A 26,526-nucleotide genomic window follows, 5' to 3' on the forward strand; every position below is an offset into this window, starting at 1 on the left:
GGATTAGAAGCTGATATCTGGGCCCCTCAATGATTTTGTTTTGACCTATGTACCGGGCCCGATCAGAACTAATTTGATGTGTTCAATTAGGTTCTTTGTCAAACAAATCGGAAATCGGAAAACAAACTGTTGAATAATAAGTAAGACATTGTTCCATGTATTTGTCTGATTGATATCTAGAACAGAGGATTATATGATCACTTATCTTAAATGGCGTATCATCATCTTCTCAGTTCCAAGAGACCTTGAAAGAGCTACGATTGTTGATCGGTTCCTGAAGTCATACTTGCGGTTATAGTTATTAGACTTATCCAAGTGGGAGACTGTTGGATAAGGTGTCTAAGTCCATAACTATTTCTGGTATTTACTTGACCCGACCCGGCATGGTCCATTTGGGTTGCATGACATCATGCATTTGAATAGACTAAATGAGAGAAATAACACTTATGGTTTATTAATATATTATAAGCTCTAATATATTAATAGTATTATTTAATTAGTATTAATCAAGAATTAATTTGGATCAAAAGATAACTAATTAAATATATAGGTTGATTATGTAAATCATCCATAACTTGTATAGTGGGCTAAGAGGCTCCATGGATTATCAAGTTGGGTTAAACCCATAGGATGCTCCATGGATGCTCCATGGGAGTTAGAAACCCATGGTTCATGGAAATGAAGAGTCACGACTCATTAGGGTTTACATGGTGTAACCCTAGATGTGTCAACACTATATAAGGAACTCATTCTCCACCAAAATCGGCTACACAAAGGGAAGTGAGGGCTAGGCCGATTTTTAGAGTGTTTGTATTCTCTCAAAAGTCATTCCAAAAGCATTTGGTGTTGTGTGAAGCATTTGAGGCATCACACTTGGGGTGCTAGGCTCTCAAGGTTTCAAGGAATCAAAATCAACTACAAGGTATGTAATTATAGCCATCCTTTTAGGATTAAAGTTCCCCATGTATGCTAGATAGGATTATGAACCTTAGAAACCAAATTTTGCATGTATTTAGACAAACATAGATCCAAGGTTTATTAGGGTTGCATATACACTTAGGAAGTGTTAGAATGCTCAAAACCCATCACTAATGAGCTTATATAAGGTACATCATCAAAATTAGGATTTCCATTAAGATGCACGTACGCCCCGCGTATGTGCCCGAAGGTGCGATCATGCCTCGCATCAGTACGCCCTGCATACACCATTGCACTCCCCGCATACCGGCTTTAGAACTAGTATGCCATGCGTACATATATGTACATCCTGCGTACCGCTTAACTCCTTAACCCTAATATAATTCGAAGGTCATAACTTCCTCATTATCACTCCGATTCCGACGATCCTTATATCCATGAAAAGGCGACGAGAAGCTCTACACTTTAACCGAACCATACATGCCTTACAATATCCCGAATGAACATCCAGTTTCCATAAAAGCCCGAGCTGAAAAATTACTGAAATAACCTTTGACTCCAAAACACAAATTGAATACCCGGAACATCCAAATTACATTATCCAACCCCAACTGAGTCCAAATCTCACTTCTTCAAGGGTCCTAAGCCCGCTAATACCTAATCCCTGATTACTACTCCAAAATAAGAAACGATTCAAAACAAGGCGTTACAGTAGCCCCTAACTAGCCGAGCCTAAATGAGGTTGGCCCAAGACCTGACCATCTCATCATACACAAAGAGTCGATAGCCTGATTCCATGCCATATATGTGGGTCTTATGACTACTTGCATTTAACATAAAGAACCCAATATTACCAAAACGAGTAAGAAACTTTGGTCTTTGTTCATATTTAGGTAACCATGTTTTTTGTATACATTTGAGCAATAAACTTGTTTGACTTGTTCATAATAGGGTAATATTATCGCCAATTATCGATCATCTTACCGTATTTTGAACAGGTCAAACAAGTTCAATGGTCAAATGTGTACGTAAAAAACATAGTTACCTTAATTTGGACAAAGATCAAAGTTCGCTACCTTTATAGCTCGTTAACCCTTTCTAAATTGATATCAACTTAAGATAACGTGTTGTTATTGTATTTTTGTATAAACTAAACCATATATTTTATAAGTTTTTAAATTCAAATCCTTTTAAAACATTTTAAATATAATAATCAAAAGGTATCGTGTTACCAACTAACAAAGAGCTAGTTTTGCTGAATGCCAACTAACTTTCGTTCCAAAGTTTTTAAAACATGGAGAAAAACCAAATAAATATTGGGAATGTTTCCTAAAAGGAGTTTTCTCTTAAAAGAATATTCTGATATAAAACAAAACGTCAAGTCAAAAGTTTGTGTCGGGACCCTTCAACACATTTTTTGAAACAAACAAATATTCAAAAAGAGTCAAAACAAAACCCCTCCCCAAATTTCTCTCGTTCGCTTTCGGCTTCGCAACTGGTTTTCGCCCAGCGTATGAACTAATGGATGCAATACGTAAACAAGCTTCGAAGCTCAGAGAACAGGTCGCTAGACAGCAACAGGTATTATACCATCTTCATTCTTTAACAAGAACAAGAACAAGGACTATTTTATTTAATTTCGTTTTAAATCTACCACGATCATTGCTCAAGATGTTGAAATTGCTATAGGTTTTGTTGTAATCAGTAAGTTTTCTAGACAAATGATTAACACCACAGAGATTTTGAAGTAGAAAAGTAAGATCCGAATTCAAATTTAACCTGTCATTTCTTTGTTGAATGGAAGTAGTACGTAAATTGTTTGTGTTTTCAGTTGTCTTTGCTTAATTGCAAGTGTAGGTAGATTCAATAACGCCAGCTCCATTGATTGTCTCTGTAAAAAAACTGTGCTATGAGGTGTTTTGTCAAACTATGCTCTAGAGCTGTTTGATCGATCAAGTTCTAGGTCGTTGTGTAGCACGTTTTGTGACATGTTGTCTCCAATTTTTCGAATTAAAACATGATTTGAATTAACAATTGAGGTATTTTGATAGCAAGATAAAGTTCCATTTTCTCCAAAAATGACAAAAAGCATGGTAGGTTAAGTTTGCATTTGTGCAAGAAAAAAAAAATATATAATGATTTTACATTGAAAATGACAGAACATTTAGTTCTTCTCCTCTTTTACATACTCATCCTTCTCCTTCACTTGCCCCTGATCCTTCATCACCATCATCCTCTACTTTCTCTATATCGGAATAGCCCCACTGATTGTGCAAGTGTAAAAAATAACATACACTGAAACTTTCTCCCTAAATCTCTCCTCTCTCTAATTTTTCAGTTACGACTTCCAAACCTTCAAAATCCTACACTCAATCATCTTAAAAACCACGCTAATCATGCATTAAACCCCATAAATTCATATAATGAAGTTCACAAAGTTCATCATTCCATAGGATCTTACCTTAAATGGGAAAGAATACATCCCATCCATTATCCAACATCAAGTATGATTCTTAAAATTTGAGCTCCTAAGTCACTGGTAGAGGGTTGCTAAAGCTGTCTTTAGTATTTTATACGAGTTGTTGATTTCCTAATTGTGAATAATTCCCTTACTTTTTGTGTTTTCTAATATATGGTAGGCTGTCCTCAAACAATTTGCTGGTGGACTTGGAGGCTCTGAAGATATTGTAGCCAATGAAGTAGAACTTCAACAACAACAAAAGCTTGAAAAGCTTTACATATCAACCCGATCTGCTAAGGTTACACACATTAATTTTCTTTCTTTTTTTAACTTTTTGCAAGCTATTCATATTATCTCTTAACATAATAACATTCCTTCTTTTTTACCAGCATTTTCAACGCGATATTGTCCGTGGTGTCGAGGGTTTTATTGTAACTGGAACCAAGCAAGTAGAAATTGGTAACTTAAATTTTGTGTCCAAATTACAATGTTCATTTTTCACAATATCAATATATCTCTGTGTGTGTGTGTTTATAGGTACCAAACTCTCTGAAGACAGCAGGAAATATGGTGCTGAGAACACTTGCACTAGTGGTAGTTCATTATCCAAAGCAGCAATGAGTTATAGTAGTGCTCGAATGGATATCGAAAGGGAACGTGAAATTCTCTTGAAAGCCCTTGGCACACAGGTAAGCTCTAAAGCTCCTGTATGTGTAAAAGACATAAATGCCCTTTTCCTCATGAAGAATATAACTATAGGTTGCAGAGCCTTTGAGAGGTATGGTAGTGGGAGCTCCTTTGGAGGATGCAAGACGTCATGCACAAAGATACGATAGAGTCAGACAAGAAGCTGAAGCTCAGGTTTACATAACTTATATAGTTAGTTATGTAGAAAAGACGTAAATGCCCTCCTCATGTTCATCATCTTTACAGGTGATTGAAGTTGCAAGAAGGCAGGCAAAAGTGAGGGAATCTAGTGGGAATGTTGATAATTTGTCAAAATTTGAAGCAGCTCAAGCTAGGCTTCAGGAGCTGAAGTCAAACATGACTGTATTGGGTAAAGAAGCTGTTGCTACCATGTCAGCTGTTGAAGCTCAACAACAGAGATTAACACTTCAACGACTTATATCCATGGTGATTAGTTACTCTATTATGCAATGTTTTTGTTTCTTTAAGTTTCTCAGAAATTAATAAAAGTTGAAAATAATGTATTTAATGTTGAATTGAAGGTTGAGGCTGAAAAACATCATCATCAGAAAGTTCTAAACATACTTGATCGGCTTGAAGGGGAGGTATTAAATACATTTTGGCATTTTTTTTTTCTAGCATGAAAACAAGGAAGAAAAAAAAATGTTGGTTTCCATTTTAAAATGTCTTGTCTTTGTTGAAGGGTATTTTAGACATTTGATAAAGGGTGAGATAATTTGTTTTTAGATGTTGCAAGAGCGTCAAAGAATAGATGCATCTCCTATTCCAATGGCAGCAGCAGTTTCTTCTTCTCCAGCTCATGATGAAATTGAAATCAATGGTGTATCTGCTTCTCAGAGAAATGATAATAACTGTGAAGATAATTTGGACTACTTTTTAGGAGAGGTGATTGTTATCTTTACTTGTTGATTGTTTTGTTCATATAATTATATCAGTTTTCATCAACAAACTGTAGTTTGAAAATGATGGCTGAACTTAATTTTAATAATAGGTTATACATCCATATCAAGCTGAGTCAGATGCTGAGTTGAGTTTAACAGTTGGGGACTACGTTGTTGTTCGAAAGGTTAGTGTTAGAATTATAAATTTTACTTTTTAAGCTGAGAAAATACGATAAATATTATAAGATAAATATGGTTGTTTTGTGGACAGGTGTCAAGCAATGGTTGGGCGGAAGGAGAATGTCAAGGGAAGGCAGGTTGGTTTCCGTTGGAGTATGTAGAACGCCGAGATCGGATTCTTGGTAGCAAGTAAGGTGGCTCAAGTTTTAGTAATTAGCATTTAGCAAGATTTATGAACATTTGTATTTTGTGCTTCTTCTTCTTCTTTTGTCACTTTAGTTAGTGGTTTTAGATTCCATGTGTTGTCTTTACTCTTTAGAATGGAATTATTAGCTTATTTGTCATGGGGGTAACTACTATCTATACTATAGCAGATAGCTTATTGGAGTTAAAATTGCTAAATGGGGGGCATTTTAGTATCCCTAGGACCCAACCCAAGTGGATGCCAATTGGTAGTGCTAAAATGTGTATTTGGGGTCTTACTATCCAAAGCATACGTACAATCATTATCACACCACTTGATCTTGTCCTTATGTATTCTTCGACCAAACAACTTCCCTGCCTCGTCTGTCTTCTTCGACGAGCTCAAAGAGTGGTTGAAAATGTAGCAACACCAATAAAACACAAAAAATGAAGACAATAAAATTTGTAGCTGAGCAAATGAGTATTACAAGTAATCAGAACATATTAATAACCAAAATCAAGAAAAATCCAGAAGACACATAAACCTAGAATGTGATAAAACTAAAATTGTTTTTGTTCACTTTCTGAGAACCTTGTTTTGTGCACATTCTGAGAACCCCTGCCTCTACTTTCGTCTTCAACCTATCACTGCAACCAAGAAAAAACCTAACTCCATTTTCATCGTAACCTGTGGTGGTGGTGGGTATGATTTCCTTCGATTCTCATTGTAACCTCCACCTTCGTCTTGTTGATTTCATGGAACAATTTCTTGTTACTCACACTCGATTTGATTTCTTGATCAAACCTAATGAACCGACCAAAGATTTCTGGAACCCATCGAGTCCAAAAAACGATTTTGGTGACGGTAACAAACAAGGTATTTAAAAGGATTTCTGAACTAGGTTTATATAAGTAGTGGTATGCGGCGATGGTAGTGTGTTAGCTTCGATTCACGTCATCGATGATGGTGGCAACTATGATTCATGGTGATTGGTAGTGGTGTCGATGGTGGTATCCCACAAGACAAAGCCACAGGAGGCTAAAGATGAGTGCTAAGGGGTCGAGGAAGTTTGACGATGACAACAGTCAAGGGAAGGTGGCGGTGCTCCGATTGGCGGAAACCATTGTCTGATGATTTAGGACTCGGTGTAAAAGAATTGAGAGATAATAAGTATCTAGCTTTCCATAGTTAGGTGGGGTGGGGAGTCTTTATGGGGTTTTTTTTATTATTATTTTTAATTTAAAATGAAAAACAATAATAGAAAAATAATAAAGAAAATATATAAGGATAAATTGTTTTTTTTTTTTTTTTTAAGTTTTATATAGACCAAACGTGTAACAAAACAAACAGTAGAAACCTTCCGAGTTAAAAAAATAAGTTAGAGACAAAACATGAAAATTACTCCAAACCACATGGACCGTTCATGTAATTTACTCTTCGGAATATAAACTGTTTGTTTAACACATTTTATATATATAATAAATATTTAAAGCAAAATAAGTTATTATTATTATTATTATTATTATTATTATTATTACTTGCTTGCCGTTAAAAAAAAAAAAAAAAAACCCGGAACTTACATTAATTTTCGCAAATTTGCCCATTTTATCGGTTACCCGGTTGGATAACAGGTTTCAGTTGGAGGCTAACGAAGCGCAAGCGTGGGAGAAACGGTGACTACCGAGATTTGAGAGATGGGAACACCTCCAGCGGTAAAGTTAGATTTTAGTTTTGATTTTGATTTTTTTTTCTTGAAATCAAAATATGTAAAACTTTGTTAGGTATGGAGCTTCTAATCCAGTGAATTTAAACATCACAAAATGATTCAGATGATGGTGGCCAGTGCGATTTCAAACCCTAAACTTCACTCTTCATTCGATTTCAACCCCTAAGCCTCCATATATATTTGTTTCTTTTCTTTTTATGTATAATGGCGTCGAATGGCCATGGATATTACCATCACTTGTAAAGCATAAGACTTTTGTTCCTGGATGTATTATTTTACAATAATCGATTATAGTTTTTGTTTTAACACTTATAATTTTTGGTTTTACAGGATTACAAGTTCGATTGGGTTTTTAATCACTGCCATGGCTTGCGAAGCTAAGATTTTAAAGGTTTCCTGGAGACAAATCGGATTAAACTGATGATGGTGGTAAGAAAAAATGAAAAGGGATTCTGAATTAAAAAGTTGATGTTTAATTAGACAAATCAGGCCACCACATGTGAGTTTCTCTTTGCGGCTCTCTATAAAAAAAAAAAAACCACCATCGTTGAACGTATCCCTCTCTAACTATGTATATGTGTGTGCCTTTGTTTATATGAACACATATTGTGTATGTGGTAGAATATATCTTTTGACTTCATATAACAGTTTTTTCGTTGTATGCACAATTGGAGAATATAGATGCAGGAATCTCTGTCTTAACCATTGACTATTCTAATCTTTTACACATAAATTGTCTAACAAGAACATGGCTTGAAGCGTTCCTTTGGATTTTTCCAAGTTGATCAGCTTAGTGGAGTTGTAAGTTTTGCTAAACAATTTGTTTAAGATACCATTCCATCGTACAAGGATGGCATATAACTTTAGTTTCTTTGTTTTATGAGTTATTTATATACTTTTTTAGCATCTCATCTACATCCTACTTACAGCAGGTGGCTCGATGGAACTCCATTGGATAAGGGTGGGCCTACATTGTGGCAAATCTGATAGAGTTTTCACAAACAAGGTTAAGGTCTATTTGAAAGTATGGTCAGATATTTATTCTTTTCATGTTTGTTCGTCACTAACACAAACACTACTTTAACACATGGGTTTGATGTGGAATGAATGTATAACATAAAAACAATTGTTTACAATAAACCTTTTTAGCAGTCAACATAACACCATTTGTGACACATGGTAGACATTTTCTCTCTTTTGACAGCCTAATTTATTTTTAATAGGCTTATTATGCCACCTCTTATTTAAGGCTTACTCTTTTATGAGAAAATTGATCAATCCTGTGTTTTGTGTTTTTATTGTGTTGTGGTTTTTATATTTTTTTTTCTCGAAAGGATTCTCCCCTGTTTGTCCTCGATGCCAAGGAGAAGGAATACAAACCCAATCTTAATATATATTCATAGTTTTAATATGTTTAGATTTTTAAAGTATAATGTATTACTCAGCAAAAATTAAAATTGCAATGTGTTTCTTGAATCTAATTTCAAAGTGATATTTTAATATGAAAAAATGAAAGCATAATGGAATTCAGAAATCATTTATTCGTTGTTAAAATACTAGGTGTGAGACCCATATATTACATGGGTTTAACTAAAAAAAATTAAATATGAAATTTTAACAATTTGAAAAAGTTTGAATTTATAAGAAAAATGAGAAAAAATTTAAATTATTAAAATTAGTAAAGCTTTAATATATTGAATACATTACATATATATAAACCATTTCTAATAAATACTTTACATATATATTACCTTACATATTAAATATGGAATTTTAATTTAATAAAATGAAAAATACAATAAAATGACAAGTGGAAAATAGAAAATTTAAAAATTCTAGAAAATGACATGTGTCCAAATGAATAAGAAGATGACATGTGGGAAAAAACCTTCATTTATTATAATAGATACGAGTTTACAAGTTTGTAATATCAATATTCTATAATAAATTCCTCTTTTTGCAATCTCTTATTAACATTAGTTTATTTGTCTTGATTTATAGTCATTTCAGTGACAATACCCTAAGTTCTAAATATCAGTTATATTTTATCTATAATTTTAAAGATTGTTTTTCTTTTATATATATATATATATATATATATATATATATATATATATATATATATATATATATATATATATATATTTTAAAGCACATATATAAATATTTAAAATATAATTATATATGTACTTTGTATAAAAACATATTGTAAACATGTTAAATGTATAAATATATTTTTTAAATTAAAAAAAAATATATATGTTTTTAAAAGCTTAAATATACTTTGAAGGCATTTATATGGTTTATACAATATAAACCATATTAATAGGTATTTTCATATCTATATGTATATTATATTTTGTATGCCAAATAAATATAATTTTCTACATGTTAAATAAAAAAAATCCAATACATTATTATGTTTTGTAAATGTGTAAAACCGCTTGTAAAAATATACATATGCTTTCAAATACATAAATATGTATTTAAATATATACATATATTTTATAAACATATAATTACCTTTAAAGTATATTTATATATTTAAAAACGTATTTTTTTGCTTTAAAAAAGTATTTTCATATTTAAAAACATAAATCTATATTTAAAAAAAAATACTTTTGTATTTAAAAAAATATGTATACATTCATAAAAATATATAATAAGAATAAATAATAATTATTATAATAATCAAAATAACAAAATAATATTTAAGTAATAATAACAATAATATTAATTGTTATATATAATATGTCAGCCAATACTACAAAAAGTGTTTTGTATGCTAGTGGTTAGCGTGTTTGTTAGATTTGGGGGAGACAAAGGTTCGAACCTCACCTACCTCGATTCTGCCCAATACTTTTTATTTTTAAGCAAATGTCCCGTGCATAGTAACCGGCTAATGACCTAAAAATCGGTTAAAAGGGAATAGGTGCAAAAAAAATTATAAAATTTTCGGCTTTAATGAACCTAAAAGTAGACAAAGGATAAAACCAAACATTTTTTTTTTAAAACCGAAGGACTTTTATACCAATTTCCCATTCTTTTTTCCCAAAACAATGTAAACAACCTCATTTGATAAGGGTAAAAGGTATCTTGTATTTCAAAGATTATTTTCCCCAAAACAATGTAAGCAACCTCATTTGACAAGGGTAAAAGGTCTCTAAACTCCTTATACGTGGGTATACGACTAACCATATATTCCAAAACTTAGGTCCAATATGATGTTTGGGTTCATTGTAACATTTCGAAAATTACAACAAATTTCAACTTTTCAAAACAACCCTTTTCTAATAGAAGTGTTGCAAAACCATTGTTTTCAAAACATTATTTAAAAACAGAGTCTCCCAAGATCCACTCAGTCGTAAAGCCATGGATGTGTACGGTTACGCATTCGCCTTGCCAAGGTCCTCTGAGGTACCTGAAACCATAAACTAAAAAATTGTAAGCACGAAGCTTAGTGAGTCCCCCCAAAGTACCACCACATAAACATAATAACAACAACATGCATACAGAGCCTTCAACCTAACTGGAACGCCGCACCAGCCTACAGACTATCTGGAACGCTCATAGAGCCTTCAGCATGAATGGAACGCCTCAACGGCCTACAAACTATATGGAACGCTCACAAAAGCCTTCAACATAACTGGAACGCCTTACTGGCTTACAGACTATCTGGAACGCTCATAAAACCTTCAGCATGATTGGAACGCCTCATCGGGCTTTCAGCCTATCTGGAACGTTCTCATAGCCTCTGGCCTGACTGGTATGCCTCTCAGGCCTACAGTCTATTCGGGACGCCCTGGGTCTCTTGGCCTTCAGTCTACTCTGGTCCGCCTCAACCCAACCACACATAGCATGTCGACGTATACATAACCGATAAACATATAAACCCAATAAACCATAACATCATACTGATATAAACATTATTGAGTTTTTTGACTGATAACACAAAGCAATATAGTCTCAACTCACCCACACCACGTCGATATATACAACATATAAACATATATCCAGAAAACGGATAACAAGCAGATCTACCGATCACTAAGCATAACATCATCCTATATACTAGAATACCGATCTAACAAATCACCACAACACAATAACATACTATCACATAATAAGATATCTAATACAATGGGCCGGCCTTGGTGCCTTCGACCCGCAAATACAGTGAGGAAAACTCACCTGTCGATCTGATCCATAGCTGATAAGGTCCCGACTCCGAATCTCAACTCCAACTGACGCCTATCCATCCAAGTGACAATTCACAATCAAAATCCCAAAAATACCCTTAGGTCAAAGTTAATGTCAAACTGGTCAAAATCCACAAGTCATCTGAGTCAACCTAACCGAGTCACCATGGAATGAGTACGCGTGGTGTACTCCTAAGGTACCCTGGGCATACTAGCATGCTGACCACCATCAGGGTGGTTGACCTCGTATGCAGGGCATACTCCCAGAAGCCTCAAAACCCAATAAGCTCTTAATGGCTTAAGCACTCATGACCATTTTTCAGATCCATGGCTAAAATACCCTCAAGAGTCATAATATTTCCAGCTTTATGACTTTGCATGGCCATTAAGAGCTTAAGTCCACTTCTCAATCCATTAAGACCTTCTAAATGAAGCATGGAGCAAAACCAACCACTTGGGCTCCATTTTTATGACTCAATATCCTTCCTAGCGTCTGAAAAGGACAACTCTATGGGTCAAGAACATGCTATGTTCATGAATCATCATTTTGGGACCAAAAAGTGTCTTTAAAGAGCAAAACCAAGATCCACAAGATGGATTGGTAAAGATGCAAGCTTTATACCTTCAAGATGTTGCAAACCAAGTAGAAATCCCAGATCCAAAGTGTTCCTAACTCCAAGATCTTCTCACCACCTTCTTCTCTCTTCAAACCACTCCAAAAACTCACTTTAATGCTCAATATGGCTCTCTTTTGCTCTAGGGTTGCTTGAAGGTCGAACCCACGGAAGGAGGCTGGATAAGAAGAGGGTTTGTATCCATAAAGTTGCTTAAATATGAGCCAAAGCCCTAAAATTAGGGTTTGCATGCCAACCACATACACCCTACGTACGAGGTGTACCCCCAACGTACTAAGGCGCGCCTTAGTACGCTTAGCGTACACACATGTACTCAAAATCCATAATTTTTACCAAATTGCCACTATGGGCCCTTTTTCACACTTTCTTACAATTAGGGACCAACAATGCAATAAATCTCAATATAAGGGTCAACAATGGAAGTGCCTTAAAACCAGATGCTACATTCATCATAGTAAACAAGTAACAATAACCACCGCCTACACATGATTAAATTAAAGATGATATTGTGCAATTTGAAACAAATAATCAAAAAGATTAAAAAAAGGCAAAATAAAACCATAAAAAGGAAAATGGATTGAAGACGTCAAAATATATTGTTGGGGGCATTCAAAGGTTTTACCATATTGCAACCATCAATTTCTTTCAAAGTTGACCCCAGGCATACTCATTAGGCTTCTCCAAGCCTAAAACTTGTATTTCGAAGCAGGATAAACAATGGAGAAAACCTGATAGTAGGATCATACATTTGCCTTAGACTATCATCGTACAAAGTACAAATAACTAAAGATTAGAGTCGGATTTGAACAAATGACTATGTGAATTGCTAATTTAAGGTTAATAGTGTTTTCAGTTGTAGTGCCAACCAAAACTGATGTGGAGCATATAAATAATACGATAAAAGTGTTTATGGACAAATAAGATAAAGATAAACGGGACCAAAAGAGACCAAACTTAAAATGAACATAACTTTTGACTTATGGTTTACTGTGTAGGGCTTAAGGCTTATGGTTTATGGGGTTAAGGCTTATGGCTAAGGCATATTGCTTAAGGTTTAAGGTGTAGGGGTTATAGCTTTATGACTAATAATATGGGTGAGCAAAAACCGCACCACAACTAAAATTAACCGCAAAAACCGCAACCGCAATAACAACCGATGGTGAAATTTTTTGTTTTTTAAAAACCGCAAATTTGCGATGAGATGCGGTTATTAGTTTTTAAAAACCGCAAAAAACTGCACTGCACCGCATATATTATATGCAACTTTTTTTTGTTAATTATTAATATATTAAATATTAAAAATAAGACAAGTTTCATTAATGAAAGATGAATAAAATACTAGAAGACCAAAATATGGTTTTTTGTTATGTTTAACATTGAAAAATAGTGAAATTAGACAATTTTAAGAAATTTATTGTTAATTACTATTGATTTGACGTTTTTAAGATATTAATTGTTTGTCATTTAAGTTAATTTTCTTATACATTATGGTTTTTTTATTATTACAAATAATATATTTGAACTCTTAAAACCATTTGAGCTCTAAACTGTGGTTAAAAACCACACAAAATAACTGTACCAAATTCATGCGGTTAATAACCGTAGCACAGAAAAAACAAAACCGCACCGCAAAAATAACCGCCTAACCGCACAGCAAAAATAACCGCACCAAGCGGTTTTGAAAATGGATTAACCGTATTTGCGGTTAGTGGTGAGGATTTGGCTAATAACCGCACCGAACCGCACCGCGCTCACCCCTAGCTAATAGTTTATGGCTTATGACTTAGTGCTTAAGGCTTATGCTTTATGGTTTCAAGAAGCAAGATCTATACTGATATAATAGGATCTCGCCTAGGATCTTAATATCCTACCCCAGTATAATCCCACCTCTATAGTTGTTATTATATACTAAAGCATCACAGATTCGTCCATTTAATTTGAAAGAGAACATTACATGTCACAAGAAATCACATAAAGCATCATCATTTCATTTCATCCATTTATCTCGAAATATAAAGAGCATCATGGCAATCATGTTAGTCTCTTTATGATCATATGGATTTCGTTGTATAGAGTCATAATAATCTCGTGTTTTTTTTGTAATGTCCCGATTCTTAGGTATTATTTAAATAAGATTTATTGGGTTAAAATCTACTCGACGAGTTGGTTGCCCTACTCGTCGAGTAGCAGCGGGGTGGGATCGCGTGTTAAGTGACCTACTCGACGAGTCCATATCGGGACTCGGCGAATAGGAGCTGGCAGATGAAACCCTAAATCCTGGGGTTTGCACCCCTATTTAAAGGAGCCTTAGCCTCCCTTGGGCCTCTTTACAGTTCTAGAGAGTCCGTGAGAACCCTAATACGCGTGTGTGTATGCCCATTGTGTGTTTGAAGCTTGAAAAGAGGATCTTTGGAGGGAGAAGGCTTGGAGGAGAAGGAGATTGGAGCAAGTAGAGTGTGGGAATCAACACTTATCACAGTTATCATCTTCTGGAGGTAACCAAATCGCCTTTTTCCTTGTGAATCTCTTATATTGGTTGAGTTTTAGGGTTTTTGGTGAGATATTAAGTTGGAAAGATGAGCTATGGGCTAGATCTGAGGTTGTAACTTCAGTTCTGGACCCTCCTTGGATTCTAGAAGCATAAAGTTACAGTTTTGGTCATGATTGAGGTCCCTCTTAAGAATGAAGCTCCATTAAGAACTTAAAATAGGCATTTAGAGCCTTTATAGCCATGCATGCACATAAAGTTTGCAACTTTACGTGATAAGCATGCCCTAGAAGCTTGGATATGTGATTTGGAGCCGCTGCATGGCTCAAAACAAGTTTGTATGGAAAAAGGATTGAATGGACTCGGCGAGTCGCAAGGTTGACTCGGCGAGTCACATGAAGATGGTCGTGAACTCGACGAGTTGGATGAACAACTCGTCGAGTCCGATGAAGATTACCATAAGACTCGACCGGTGGAAGAACAACTCGGCGAGTCAGATGAGTTTTCCCTTGGATATGTATGCGCGTGTATCCGTCAAGTTGGAAGGAGGGAACTCAACAGGTGGCCTTAAAGTTATAACGAGAATCTAGGGAACTCGATGAGTCACCCCGATGACTCGGCAAGTTGGAATGTGCTTCAAGGAACTCGGCGAGTAGCCGAGGGTACTCGACGAGTTGGGGTCAACATGGACTGTTGACCTTGATTGAGGACTTTGACTTTGACCAGGGGTTGACTGGTGGGTTATGGAGTACCTTATAAGGTTAAGGACTTATGAGTATATTGTACTATGATCATAGGTGGTGGAGCCTGTGTCAAGTGATTCGAGAGTTGGAGTTTATCTTCCGAGTCGACATCTGCAAGGTGAGTTATCCTCACTATATCAATAGGGTCTAAGGCACCAAGGCCGACCCTTTAGTTGTTATTGTTATGGTATGCTACATGTGGTTATGATCTGTTAGATCAGAATCAGGCTAGACAGTATGTTATGCTCTTATGATCTGTAAGGATTGGTATGTTAGTGACCTGCTAGGTCGGTACTCTAGTTACGAGAGAATTCTATGATTGATGATCAATGAGATAGATATGTTTGATGTTTGTGTATGCCAATATATGATAGTTATGCGCACATGGTTATTTGCTTGTTGGTGGGGTTGAGGCGGTCTTGCTTTGTGCTGAAGGCCAACATACCCTATGAGCGGTTCGGGGAGACTGCAGGCCCACGTCGCGGACCAGTCATGTCGAATGTGACATCCCCAAAATCACGGCCAGAAAAGACCGGTTTAATTTATGCTTTTAAAATGATTTCAAAGTAATCCTTTGATTAAAAGAGTTGCAGAATTTGTTCCCAAAACAAAATATGATAAAAATAAGATTTACCAAAGCATTTCTTAAAGAAATGTATTTTTCATTATATTACAATACTCGGGATGTCATGTTTCGATAAACAGATCAAAAGCATAAACATTTTAATACAAAACTTACAACAGTTATTTACAACAATAGGTCTATAATCCAAAAATAACTTGACAAATCATCCAACTTATGCTCTGGCGCCGCTACCTGTAATACAAAGAAACTGAGTGGGTCAGGCTTGGGAGCCTGGTGAGCATATAGGGTTTTCAACCCACAATAAATAATTAAATTATTTTTCATCAACCAACAATAACCCAATTACTCATTCTCGTTATTCTCACTTTACGTCCCTAAGACAATTAACATAAGGGACCTAGTCTAAGAATATTTCATTGGGGCGACAACACATGCTTTGGGGGTTCCTCAGCAATATAAGTCAAATAAGGCAACCATGAGGGGGATGGAGTGCATCGAATGAACACCCAAGTTCATTAACACCTACAAGTGGCGAACCTGCTAGCGTTCCACAGGACTGTCTAGAAAAAGTCTGTGGTCGTCATCTAAACTCGGCTAGATGACTGAATCAAAAACAACATCGAGGCCTCTCATCTGTTTATCACAGATCAACTATCTACCCATGTTCTACCCAACATATTAGTAGATAAAAATATATATTTTTATACATAGTTTAAAACATGTATAACATTCTCATTCAATACATATTCCAAACAACAGATGAGACACATACACATAACACGTATTTCATAGAGAATAAATCGTATCTATGAGATAGAAGAAAGTGAATATACATTCACACATATACACAACAAAATATACACATAACACGTATTTCATATAAAATACTTCATAATTATGCGTTAGAAGAAAGTGACTACACACTCACTTGATCAAAAGATGATCGGACAACACTACGGCTCTAAAAGTAGTATTCTTCGGTGAAACCGGGATCACTTCACACACCGGGCTTCTCGCGGGCAGAGCTTCGGCTTGGAAACTCTTTTCTTCTCGGGATCTTCGGGCTTCGGGACTTGCTTCAGGTCTCGGGATGAACACCGGGGCTTCGGGGGGTTAAAATAGGGCTTAGAGAGAGTATCGGGAGTGGGAGACTAAGAGATGAGCAACCAAACTCGGCTGACCCTTGATTTCTATTTATAAGGTGAATTTTCTGGGTTCACCTCGTGAATTTCTAACATTCACCTCGTGAACTGGCTCACCTCGTGAGTTTCTAATATTCACCTCGTGAGCTCGATACATCATTGCGTTCGTCATGGCCACTTGCCCTGGAAGACGTCCATCATCCGTTCACCTCGTGAGTTTCTAATATTCACCTCGTGAAGACGTGAACTGGCTCACCTGGTGAGTTTCTAATATTCACCTCGTGAGCTCTGACACAGCCTTGGGGTTCACGCCCCGAACTTCAGAAATTCATAACTTTCGCATACGAGCTTCGTTTTTGATGTTCTTTATATCCACGCGTAGGTGAGATTATGCTCTACAACTCTCGTTTAGACTCCGTTGACTAATTTTGACTTTATTTTTATTATATTATTTTTAGTAGGCCGGGACAGGAAAACTCCGTTAGAAATTCATAACTTCTTCATCTGACGTCCATTTTCATTTGTCTTTTTACCGATAGACTACTATCGACGAGATCTTCGATTCTCGTTTAAATTGTTTTGGCTATAAACCGCTCGATCTCAAATCGAGTATTCGGGCTGCATACCGCTAAGTCGAAACTTCGAAAAATCATAACTTCCTCATACGAAGTCAGATTTGGGCGTTCTTTTTATGAACACTCTCGGTTTAACAAACTCTACAACTTTCGTTTAGATCACTAAGGCTAAATATCGCTCTAACGTAAATTTCACTTTTTACGTCATTCAGCGTTGCCGGTTCTGTCGCGAAACTTTGACAGGTCATAACTTCTTCGTTATAACTCGGATTTCGGCATTCTTTATATATATCCGAAATCCTTGTTTCAACCACTACATCTTAATGCAAAGATATAGGGCTTATCTCACACTTTAATTTTGACGCTTATTTTATTCTTAATTCATTAAATTATAATAATTAAGAAAATAAACACATAATTCACATAATCCACATAATACTCAAATATTTTATCATTAACGTTTCAAAAAGAGTTACAAGGGTTAACCTAGACTATTACATCAATGCTAATTCCTAGCTTGGAAACGCGAGCGTTGCATCGAAGGCTCGTGATAGATTCAGATAGACTGTAGGCCCAGTAGGGCGGTCCAGTCAGGCCGATGGCCTAGTATGCATGTTGATTGATTGATTGTTACTGATATGGAATTGTCAGTGTGGTATTGGTATTTTGGGGGTAGCTCACTAAGCCCTCGGGCTTACAGTTTTCAGTTTATTGTTTCAGGTACTTCAGGAGATCATGGCAATGCGAATGCGTGACCGTATCGCTCCTCATCCTTATGTTATGATTTTGGGACACTCTGATGGATATTGATTTGAAAACATTTTTGTAAACGATGCTATTTGATTTTTATTTATGATTGAAAAAGTTTAAATTTGGCGCAAAATTTATGGACATTACATTTTTCTTGTTAAGATGTTTTCTTGCATTTATTTGCGGTTGTAGCTATGATTCAAGCTTAAGAAGTTAAAATTGATTCCAACATCGATAGTTTAATAAACATTAAGTTGTAATGAGTACTGCACAAATAAGATATTGTGAACAAAGTTAGAGATTAATTCTCATGGTTTATTTATTATTACTACATTCGAGGTACTATTGACTATGGTCTTCAGCTCCACCCATAGACCACCTCCAACTTAATCGCATACTCTGGTATTGATTGCGAGGTGCCCTACCTCCACACATTCAACTAATAAATATTGCATTTGCCCAACGATTGTTTCTTGGTCATCCAAGCGACAAGCGACTATTTCTCGTTCTAGTGCCAAGGTTGAATATTTGGGTGTTGCTAATGCAATTTTCGAAACATGTTGACTTCAAAAACATTTACGTGATCTTTACTGTCCTCTATTTAATGTCACCATTGTTTACTGTGACAACGTTTGTGGTATATATCTCGATAAATCTTATTCAACGTCAACGAATGAAGCACATACATATCGATTATTGTTAAATATCATTTTAACTTATCTTTAGAGAGCATGCAATTTATCGTAAAGAACTCCCGGGGTTCAAAATACAGACACAATATGCCCAAAGATGTTTTGTTTGATATATTTAAGCGTGTTGGGGTTTCCGCCAAGAAAGAAACTCATTTAAATTTCTTAACTAACCTGGCAGACGGAAGGTCAACCATTAAACCGTCTGATATTTTGATTTTTGGATGGGTTGGGGAAAAACACACATGTGTGGACCTTGAGGGCCGGGGGTTTCACAGCGGGACAAATTGCTTTAAAAACTGCTTTAGGCAAGGTCACTAAACATGAGAAATTGTGCATGAAAAAATCAACACGTGTTCTTGCATTTGATACGTTCGGTTTTCTTGCGCCGGATGCGGTGAAGCTTCTTAATAGAGTACATTCATACATAACAATGCTATATCCTCTAGATATATGTATGTAGTCTTCAAAATAATTGAATTTACCATACAAAAAGGCTTAACGACACAATTTGTCCGTTTTCCATCCCACTTATTGTATGATGATAAGTAAGATATTTTGTAATTCAATTTGTCCTAAAAAAAAGAAAAAAAGGGTTTTAATCTTTAAAAAAAACCTTATCTTTTGACAAAGTCTATTTTGAAAAAACACGTTTATAAAATTTATTTGTCAAAATGTTTAATGGTATATAAGTATATAGCAAATAATAAAATCCACATCAACATGTAGCTTATTATTATCACAAATACAATGATATTTTATTTTTTGATCAAAAGATAAAAATGTAAGAATCATATGTATATAAAAACTATAGTTCAATAGTAATATATATATATATATATATATAAAATTTAATAGTCATTTTTTGTATTTTATAATACTTTATTTTAAGTCATTTTTAATATTTGGAATTTGTAGATCTATCACCGTATAATATTTGTTTTTCTTATTACTTCTTCCTTTGGACAATTACCGTACACGCACCGCACCGATGGGCCATGGTCATGTTTATTTTACAAAACCGATCTTCACATCCTCTCAGATCTAACACACTGTTTTTAACACACAGTGGATCGATCCCGGGCAACTCTTTCTCTGCCTCTCCTCTCCCAAATGCCTTCTGATCACAAGTATACTACTCTTTAACATCACATCGGATCGATCGATCGAATCATTTATCGAATTAGCAGCATTTAATTCTCAGATCTAAGGTAATTATCACGCACCTACAGAATCTAGGTTTCTTTTTTGTTGTTTATGAAGTTGCGATACGATTGAATTGTGAGTTACTTGATTTGTTTAATCGATTGATTAGAGGTTGGGGACGAAACGGAGCGAAGATGTTGACGAAGTTTGAGACGAAGAGTAATAGAGTTAAAGGTCTGAGTTTCCACAGCAAAAGGCCATGGATCTTGGCTAGTCTTCACAGTGGTGTGATCCAGCTATGGGATTACAGGATGGGCACTCTCATTGATCGTTTTGACGAGCATGATGGCCCTGTTCGTGGCGTACACTTTCATCAATCACAGCCTCTGTTCGTTTCGGGAGGTTTGTTGGATTTCAATTGCATTGATATACTTGAAATGCTTCCGAATCTAAGGTTTTTTTATTGATTAGCTGATATATTCAGGATATAATGTTAGGTAATGATGATCTATTAGAAGCTTGTTATTTGTGTGGTACATTATCTCTATTTAGTAGATTCAGAGCCTTTTGTGTTCATGGAACTGATCTGTCCATAACCATTAGTCCGCCAGTTTAAAGCTATGGAAATCTGTCTGAGCCTGTGCTCTAGTAATGATGATCTGAACTTCACATCTGTGCGATTTGGGACACATGAAACTGTTTTGTTGCAATGTTTAAATTCAGAGTAACATGGAAATGATTTGGATCTGGTCATGTACATTAGATTTGATGCAATGCATATTAGCAATTGCTGTTTATTACGGAAGTTAAGCTATCTTGGAAAGTCAGAACCATCTTGTTCTGTTTTCTCTGTGCATATTACACTTATGCTTAGGTCTTCTTTATACTGGTTAGTTCGTAGCCTTATGTATGTGTGTAAGAATATTTAGGCATTCTTTTTGTATATGCAGGCGATGATTACAAGATCAAAGTATGGAACTACAAACTGCATCGGTGTTTATTCACGCTTCTTGGCCATCTTGATTATATCCGGACTGTTCAATTTCACCATGAGAACCCCTGGATTGTTAGTGCTAGTGATGATCAAACTATCCGGATATGGAACTGGCAATCCCGTACTTGTATTTCTGTTTTGACTGGACACAACCATTATGTAATGTGTGCATTGTTCCATCCCAAAGAGGACCTTGTTGTGTCGGCATCATTAGATCAGACTGTTCGAGTTTGGGACATTGGTGCTCTGAAAAAGAAAACAGTTTCCCCTGCTGATGATATCCTCCGCCTCAGTCAAATGAATACAGATTTCTTTGGAGGAGTTGATGCTGTTGTGAAGTATGTCTTGGAGGGCCATGATCGTGGAGTCAATTGGGCATCATTCCATCCCACTCTTCCTCTTATTGTTTCTGGAGCTGATGATCGCCAAGTCAAGATCTGGCGCATGAATGGTATGGTGTCTTTACAGGGTAGTTCATTTGTTAATATGCTTTAAATTTCCATCTCTTCTTGTGTCATACATTATCATCAAGATACTTCGGGATCACAAATCTCACTTATCAACTTTATCTTTCAGATACCAAAGCTTGGGAAGTAGACACATTGAGAGGTCACATGAACAATGTATCATGTGTTCTTTTCCATGCAAGACAAGACATCATAGTATCAAACTCAGAGGACAAAAGCATACGTGTTTGGGATGCTACAAAAAGAACCGGCCTTCAAACATTCCGCAGGGAACATGACAGGTTCTGGATACTCGGCTGTCATCCTGAAATGAATCTTCTAGCAGCTGGCCATGATAGTGGCATGATTGTTTTCAAGCTGGAAAGAGAACGCCCTGCTTTCTCTGTTAGTGGTGATTCCCTCTACTTCATAAAAGACCGTTTTCTTCGGTTCTATGAATACTCTACTCAAAAAGACACTCAAATCCTGCCAATCCGTAGGCCTGGTTCTACCACCTTAAACCAGGGCCCTAGAACCCTCTCTTACAGCCCTACAGAAAACGCGATTCTTATATGCTCAGAAGTAGATGGCGGGTCCTACGAACTCTACATTGTTCCTAAAGATAGTTTCAGTCGAGGCGATACAGTTCAAGAGGCAAAACGTGGTGTCGGGGGGTCTGCAGTTTTTGTAGCTCGCAACAGATTTGCAGTTCTTGAAAAAAGCACCAATCAAGTGTTAGTCAAGAACTTGAAGAATGAAATCGTGAAGAAAAGCGCCCTTCCTGTTGTCACTGATGCTATATTCTATGCAGGTACAGGCAACCTACTTTGCAGGGCAGAAGATAGAGTGTTCATCTTTGACCTTCAACAGAGACTGGTTCTTGGGGACCTTCAAACATCTTTTGTAAGGTATGTTGTTTGGTCAAACGACATGGAGAGTGTTGCTTTACTTAGCAAACATTCGATTATAATAGCTGATAAGAAACTTGCTCACCGGTGCACCCTTCATGAAACAATCCGTGTCAAGAGTGGTTCATGGGATGATAATGGTGTTTTCATATACACAACACTAACCCATATCAAGTACTGTTTGCCTAATGGAGACAGTGGAATCATTAGGACTCTTGATGTTCCTGTTTACATCACAAAAATATTTGGGAACACAATCTTTTGCTTGGATCGAGATGGGAAAAACCGCCCGATAGTTATTGATTCTACTGAATATATCTTCAAGCTGTCTCTTCTGAAAAAGAGGTACGATCATGTGATGAGCATGATAAGGAACTCAGAGCTATGTGGGCAAGCCATGATTGCTTACCTTCAACAAAAAGGTTTCCCAGAAGTCGCCCTTCATTTCGTGAAAGATGAAAGAACCCGTTTCAATTTAGCACTTGAAAGTGGAAACATTCAGATAGCTGTTGCTTCTGCTAAAGAGATTGATGAGAAAGATCACTGGTATAGATTGGGTGTTGAGGCCCTTCGTCAGGGCAATTCTGGAATTGTTGAGTATGCATACCAAAGGACGAAAAACTTCGAGAGGCTGTCTTTCTTGTATTTAATAACAGGAAACTTGGATAAATTGTCCAAAATGATGAAAATCGCTGAGGTGAAAAATGACGTTATGGGACAATTCCATAACGCGTTGTACTTGGGTGATGTTCAAGAAAGAATCAAGATTTTGATAAATGCGGGTCATTTACCACTAGCATATGCTACAGCTCAGACCCATGGGTTGACTGATATCGTAGAGGAACTTGCTGTCAAACTTGAAGGTAATGTCCCTTCTTTGCCAAGTGGCAGGTCTAGTCAACTTTTGATGCCCCCGACCCCCGTCCTATGTGGCGGTGACTGGCCGTTACTAAGGGTCATGAAAGGAATCTTTGAGGGTGGTCTTGATAATGTTGGAAGGGGTGGAAATGAAGAATATGAAGATGCTGCTGATGCTGATTGGGGCGATGGTTTGGAGATTGGGGATGAAGAGAACATTCAGAATGGTGATGTCACTGTGGTGTTGGATGATGACGAGGCACCTGAAGAAAATGAAGAGGGTGGTTGGGGTCTTGAAGACCTTATACTTCCAGACATTGAAACCCCGAAAGCCGCCTCCTCTGCCACCCGTTCTTCTGTGTTTGTGGCCCCCACCGCCGGTATGCCCGTCAGCCAGATTTGGGTCCAGAAATCATCTCTCGCAGCTGAACACGCGGCGGCCGGAAACTTCGACACCGCCATGCGGTTGCTCAGCCGCCAGCTTGGCATAAAGAACTTCACACCGTTGAAATCATTGTTTCTTGATCTTCACATGGGGAGTCATACTTTCCTGCGTGCTTTCTCTTCGGCTCCATTGATCTCATTGGCCATCGAGCGTGGCTGGAGTGAGTCAGCAAGCCCTAATGTCCGGGCCCCACCTGCACTCGTGTTCAATTTCTCTCAGTTAGAAGAAAAACTCAAAGCTGGCTACAAAGCCACTACTACTGGTAAATTCACTGAAGCCTTGCGTCTTTTCCTGGGTATTCTCCATACCATTCCCCTGATTGTTGTCGAGTCAAGGCGAGAAGTTGATGAAGTGAAAGAATTGATCATTATAGTTAAAGAGTATGTTCTTGGTCTACAAATGGAACTCAAAAGGAGAGAGTTAAAAGACAACCCTATTCGCCAACAGGAGCTAGCTGCATACTTCACTCACTGTAACCTTCAGCTCCCACATCTAAGACTTGCACTGATGAATGCTATGACTGTGTGCTACAAGGCGGGTAATCTCATTACTGCTTCCAACTTTGCAAGGAGGCTCTTGGAGACCAACCCAACTGCTGAAAACCAGACAAAAACTGCCCGTTCGGTTATGCAGGCTGCTGAGAGGAACATGAAGGATTCCACACAGTTGAACTATGATTTTAGAAATCCGTTTGTTGTTTGTGGGGCCACTTATGTCCCGATATACAGGGGGCAGAAGGATGTGTTGTGTCCATACTGTAGTTCCCACTTTGTTGTTTCTCAGGAAGGGCAGCTTTGTACTGTTTGTGACCTTGCGGTGGTGGGATCAGATGCTTCTGGTTTATTGTGTTCTCCAGCTCAGATCAGATGATTTCAAAACTTTCCCTGACAATCTTGCCAGCCTCTCTTCTTCAGGTATTACTCTTTCCATATAGCATCCTACTTCCATTTATCTCTATTACAGTGTTGTACTTTCTTCTATTTGGAAAATCTTTTTTCCTATTAGGATATACTCTTAGACTTTAAAACATCTAGTGAAACTGAAAATGCTTTGTGTATATGAATGCGGACGTTATTATAATTGGATCGATTTTCTGAAGTACAGTGCTGTAATAGGAAGAAAAATGAAAGTAAGATGCTATGATAAACACATTAATAAAGGTATGTTGCTATTTCTTGCATTTAACCCTTTTGCTAAAGACAACCAAAACCACTTTGCGCCTGTTTTGATTCTTTTCCCTTTTTAATTTGCGCTTGCAATTATAACTGTTATTTCTCGTGGTCCTTGTATGTCTTGCTACATGGGTTTCATAGTGAGGGCGTGATTGTAATTACTGGATTCCATTTGTGTAGAAACTTAGAATCAGTCCTCAATTTTGTCTTGAATGACATTGATAACATGAGATAAGTTTATGGCAATACAAAAACCTTACCTTTGCTATTTATTTTATTATCTACTGAGAGCAAGTTTTAAGTTTACGTGTTTGGTTCCTGTATTCCAGTTGAATCTCAAATTCCGTTCAGTGGCATGTTTGGTTGCCAAATGAACATGGAATTGAGCAGTTCCAATCCAAGAGATTCCTTTAAAAATCCATTTTTGAGGGATTTCATTATTTCTAGTAGTGGTTGATAAGAACTGCAAACCCGTTAATATTTTCTTTAAAAGATCAAATTGCCCTCTCATAAACCCATCAAGACACCAATACATTGCTCCATTTTTTCATCATTGTATCTGTGATTAAATTCCATCCATTTCCTGCGAACCAAACGTGTATTTCTTTTGACAGATACATTCTACAAACTAAACACCCCTTCATCTTCTGTAGTTCTATATGGCTATGCCCTTGTCTCGATCAACTTCCATCCTTTTTAAGCTTGGCATGCAAAAGTGACAGAGTTTGATATTAATTAATGTTGACTTGTTTTGCAGTTTAAATGTGTCTGGATTCCCAAGTAGAGTTGTTGCTGCTATATATATAATATATATTATCAGGAAGCCCACAACAGAGTAGATTTTGTTGTTATGGATTTATTAGTCTCTCTCTAGAGGTTGAGGGTGGGGTCTTACTCAACATCATTATATTGGCAATTGGCAAGGAGGAAGGATACACAGCTAGTGTCAAGTAAAAGGTATGGTATGGTATGGTATGCTGGCTGGTATTTTACTAGTATTGAACATTCATGCCTAGGTGGTTGGTTATTATAATATTCAGATTTAATAATACAGTACTTATTTTTGTTTTTCGCTTGATGTTTGTTGATGTTGGAATTTGTTCAACTTTGCTTGGTTTTGTCACGAAGCCATGCCCTTCTGTTTTTGTGGTTGTATGTAGACGGTTTTGCAATAATATTTTCAGGACTTGAATGTTTTTCACAATCCCATATGCATTTCTTTCTAGGGTTTATGTATCTGGTACTTGCCTTTGTTACAAAGGACCCACACCAGACAAGTTTTTTAGGGCTATATTTGATGCTGATACTTGTTTCATCTTTTTGGGATTGCAATTACATTTATGTTCAGTTCCATTACCATTCGGTCCGATTCCCCGTGTTTTAATTTAAAGCTGATTTTTTTAGGAAGCTCTCAAGGACATTTTCTCCATGTGTTGTATCATGCATACAATATTTTCAATAGATCAAATTCATCCAACCAAAGCTGTGCTTGTTCTATATATAAATCAAAGTTTTTAAATTATCAAAATCTTATTGGAACTACACAAATTAAACTACATGGAAAGTTAAAAAATGTTTTACAACTTGGACGACGGTGTTTTTGCAAATGTATAGTGGACATCTATTCCATGGCAATATAAAATATTAAATAAAGTTAAATGCACATAATAAAGTTGTAGTTTGTATCAACTG

General features: G+C 36.5%; 2 protein-coding genes across 10 annotated transcripts; both read left to right on the forward strand.

Annotated features, from left to right (window-relative positions):
- The first annotated feature begins 2,322 nt into the window (after nt 1-2,322).
- On the forward strand, nt 2,323-8,233 carry LOC145066891 (SH3 domain-containing protein 2-like). Of its 9 annotated transcripts, XR_013688813.1 has the most exons (14): nt 2,323-2,499; nt 3,558-3,677; nt 3,769-3,838; nt 3,917-4,068; nt 4,139-4,240; nt 4,313-4,513; nt 4,609-4,671; nt 4,814-4,972; nt 5,079-5,153; nt 5,240-5,337; nt 6,964-7,044; nt 7,114-7,174; nt 7,389-7,859; nt 7,988-8,233. XR_013688813.1 is itself a non-coding variant. In XM_079014174.1 (12 exons), exons 1-11 carry the CDS (start codon nt 2,440-2,442, stop codon nt 7,007-7,009), a joined length of 1,146 nt encoding a protein of 381 aa, XP_078870300.1. In that variant the 5' UTR covers nt 2,323-2,439; the 3' UTR covers nt 7,010-7,044; nt 7,389-8,233. The 9 variants fall into 9 exon arrangements, 1 of the variants encoding a protein (XP_078870300.1); XR_013688815.1 differs by lacking the exon at nt 7,114-7,174 and having other exon boundaries at nt 6,964-7,049; XR_013688822.1 differs by lacking the exon at nt 7,114-7,174 and having other exon boundaries at nt 6,964-7,049; nt 7,389-7,487.
- An 11,625-nt stretch (nt 8,234-19,858) lies between these two features.
- LOC145067140 (coatomer subunit alpha-1-like) lies at nt 19,859-26,038 on the forward strand. Its single transcript, XM_079014356.1, has 5 exons — nt 19,859-20,076; nt 20,181-20,413; nt 20,962-21,456; nt 21,582-24,576; nt 25,592-26,038. The coding sequence occupies exons 2-4, from the start codon at nt 20,206-20,208 to the stop codon at nt 24,530-24,532; spliced, it is 3,654 nt and encodes a 1,217-aa protein (XP_078870482.1). The 5' UTR covers nt 19,859-20,076; nt 20,181-20,205; the 3' UTR covers nt 24,533-24,576; nt 25,592-26,038.
- The last annotated feature ends 488 nt before the right edge of the window (nt 26,039-26,526 follow it).

The sequence above is a fragment of the Lactuca serriola genome, chromosome 1 (genome assembly GCF_051521515.1).
Source record: "Lactuca serriola cultivar US96UC23 chromosome 1, Lser_US96UC23_V15, whole genome shotgun sequence".
NCBI lineage: Eukaryota > Viridiplantae > Streptophyta > Magnoliopsida > Asterales > Asteraceae > Lactuca > Lactuca serriola.

Bases quoted from the DNA above. Each gene is read 5' to 3' on its own strand.
- LOC145066891 (XM_079014174.1), top strand. From the start codon at position 2,440: ATGGATGCAATACGTAAACAAGCTTCGAAGCTCAGAGAACAGGTCGCT. The intron at 4,069-4,138 runs GTAAGCTCTAAA...ATATAACTATAG, and splicing joins TGAAAGCCCTTGGCACACAG to GTTGCAGAGCCTTTGAGAGG. The intron at 4,514-4,608 runs GTGATTAGTTAC...GTTGAATTGAAG, and splicing joins TTCAACGACTTATATCCATG to GTTGAGGCTGAAAAACATCA.
- LOC145067140 (XM_079014356.1), top strand. From the start codon at position 20,206: ATGTTGACGAAGTTTGAGACGAAGAGTAATAGAGTTAAAGGTCTGAGT. The intron at 20,414-20,961 runs GTTTGTTGGATT...TTGTATATGCAG, and splicing joins GCCTCTGTTCGTTTCGGGAG to GCGATGATTACAAGATCAAA. The intron at 21,457-21,581 runs GTATGGTGTCTT...TTTATCTTTCAG, and splicing joins CAAGATCTGGCGCATGAATG to ATACCAAAGCTTGGGAAGTA.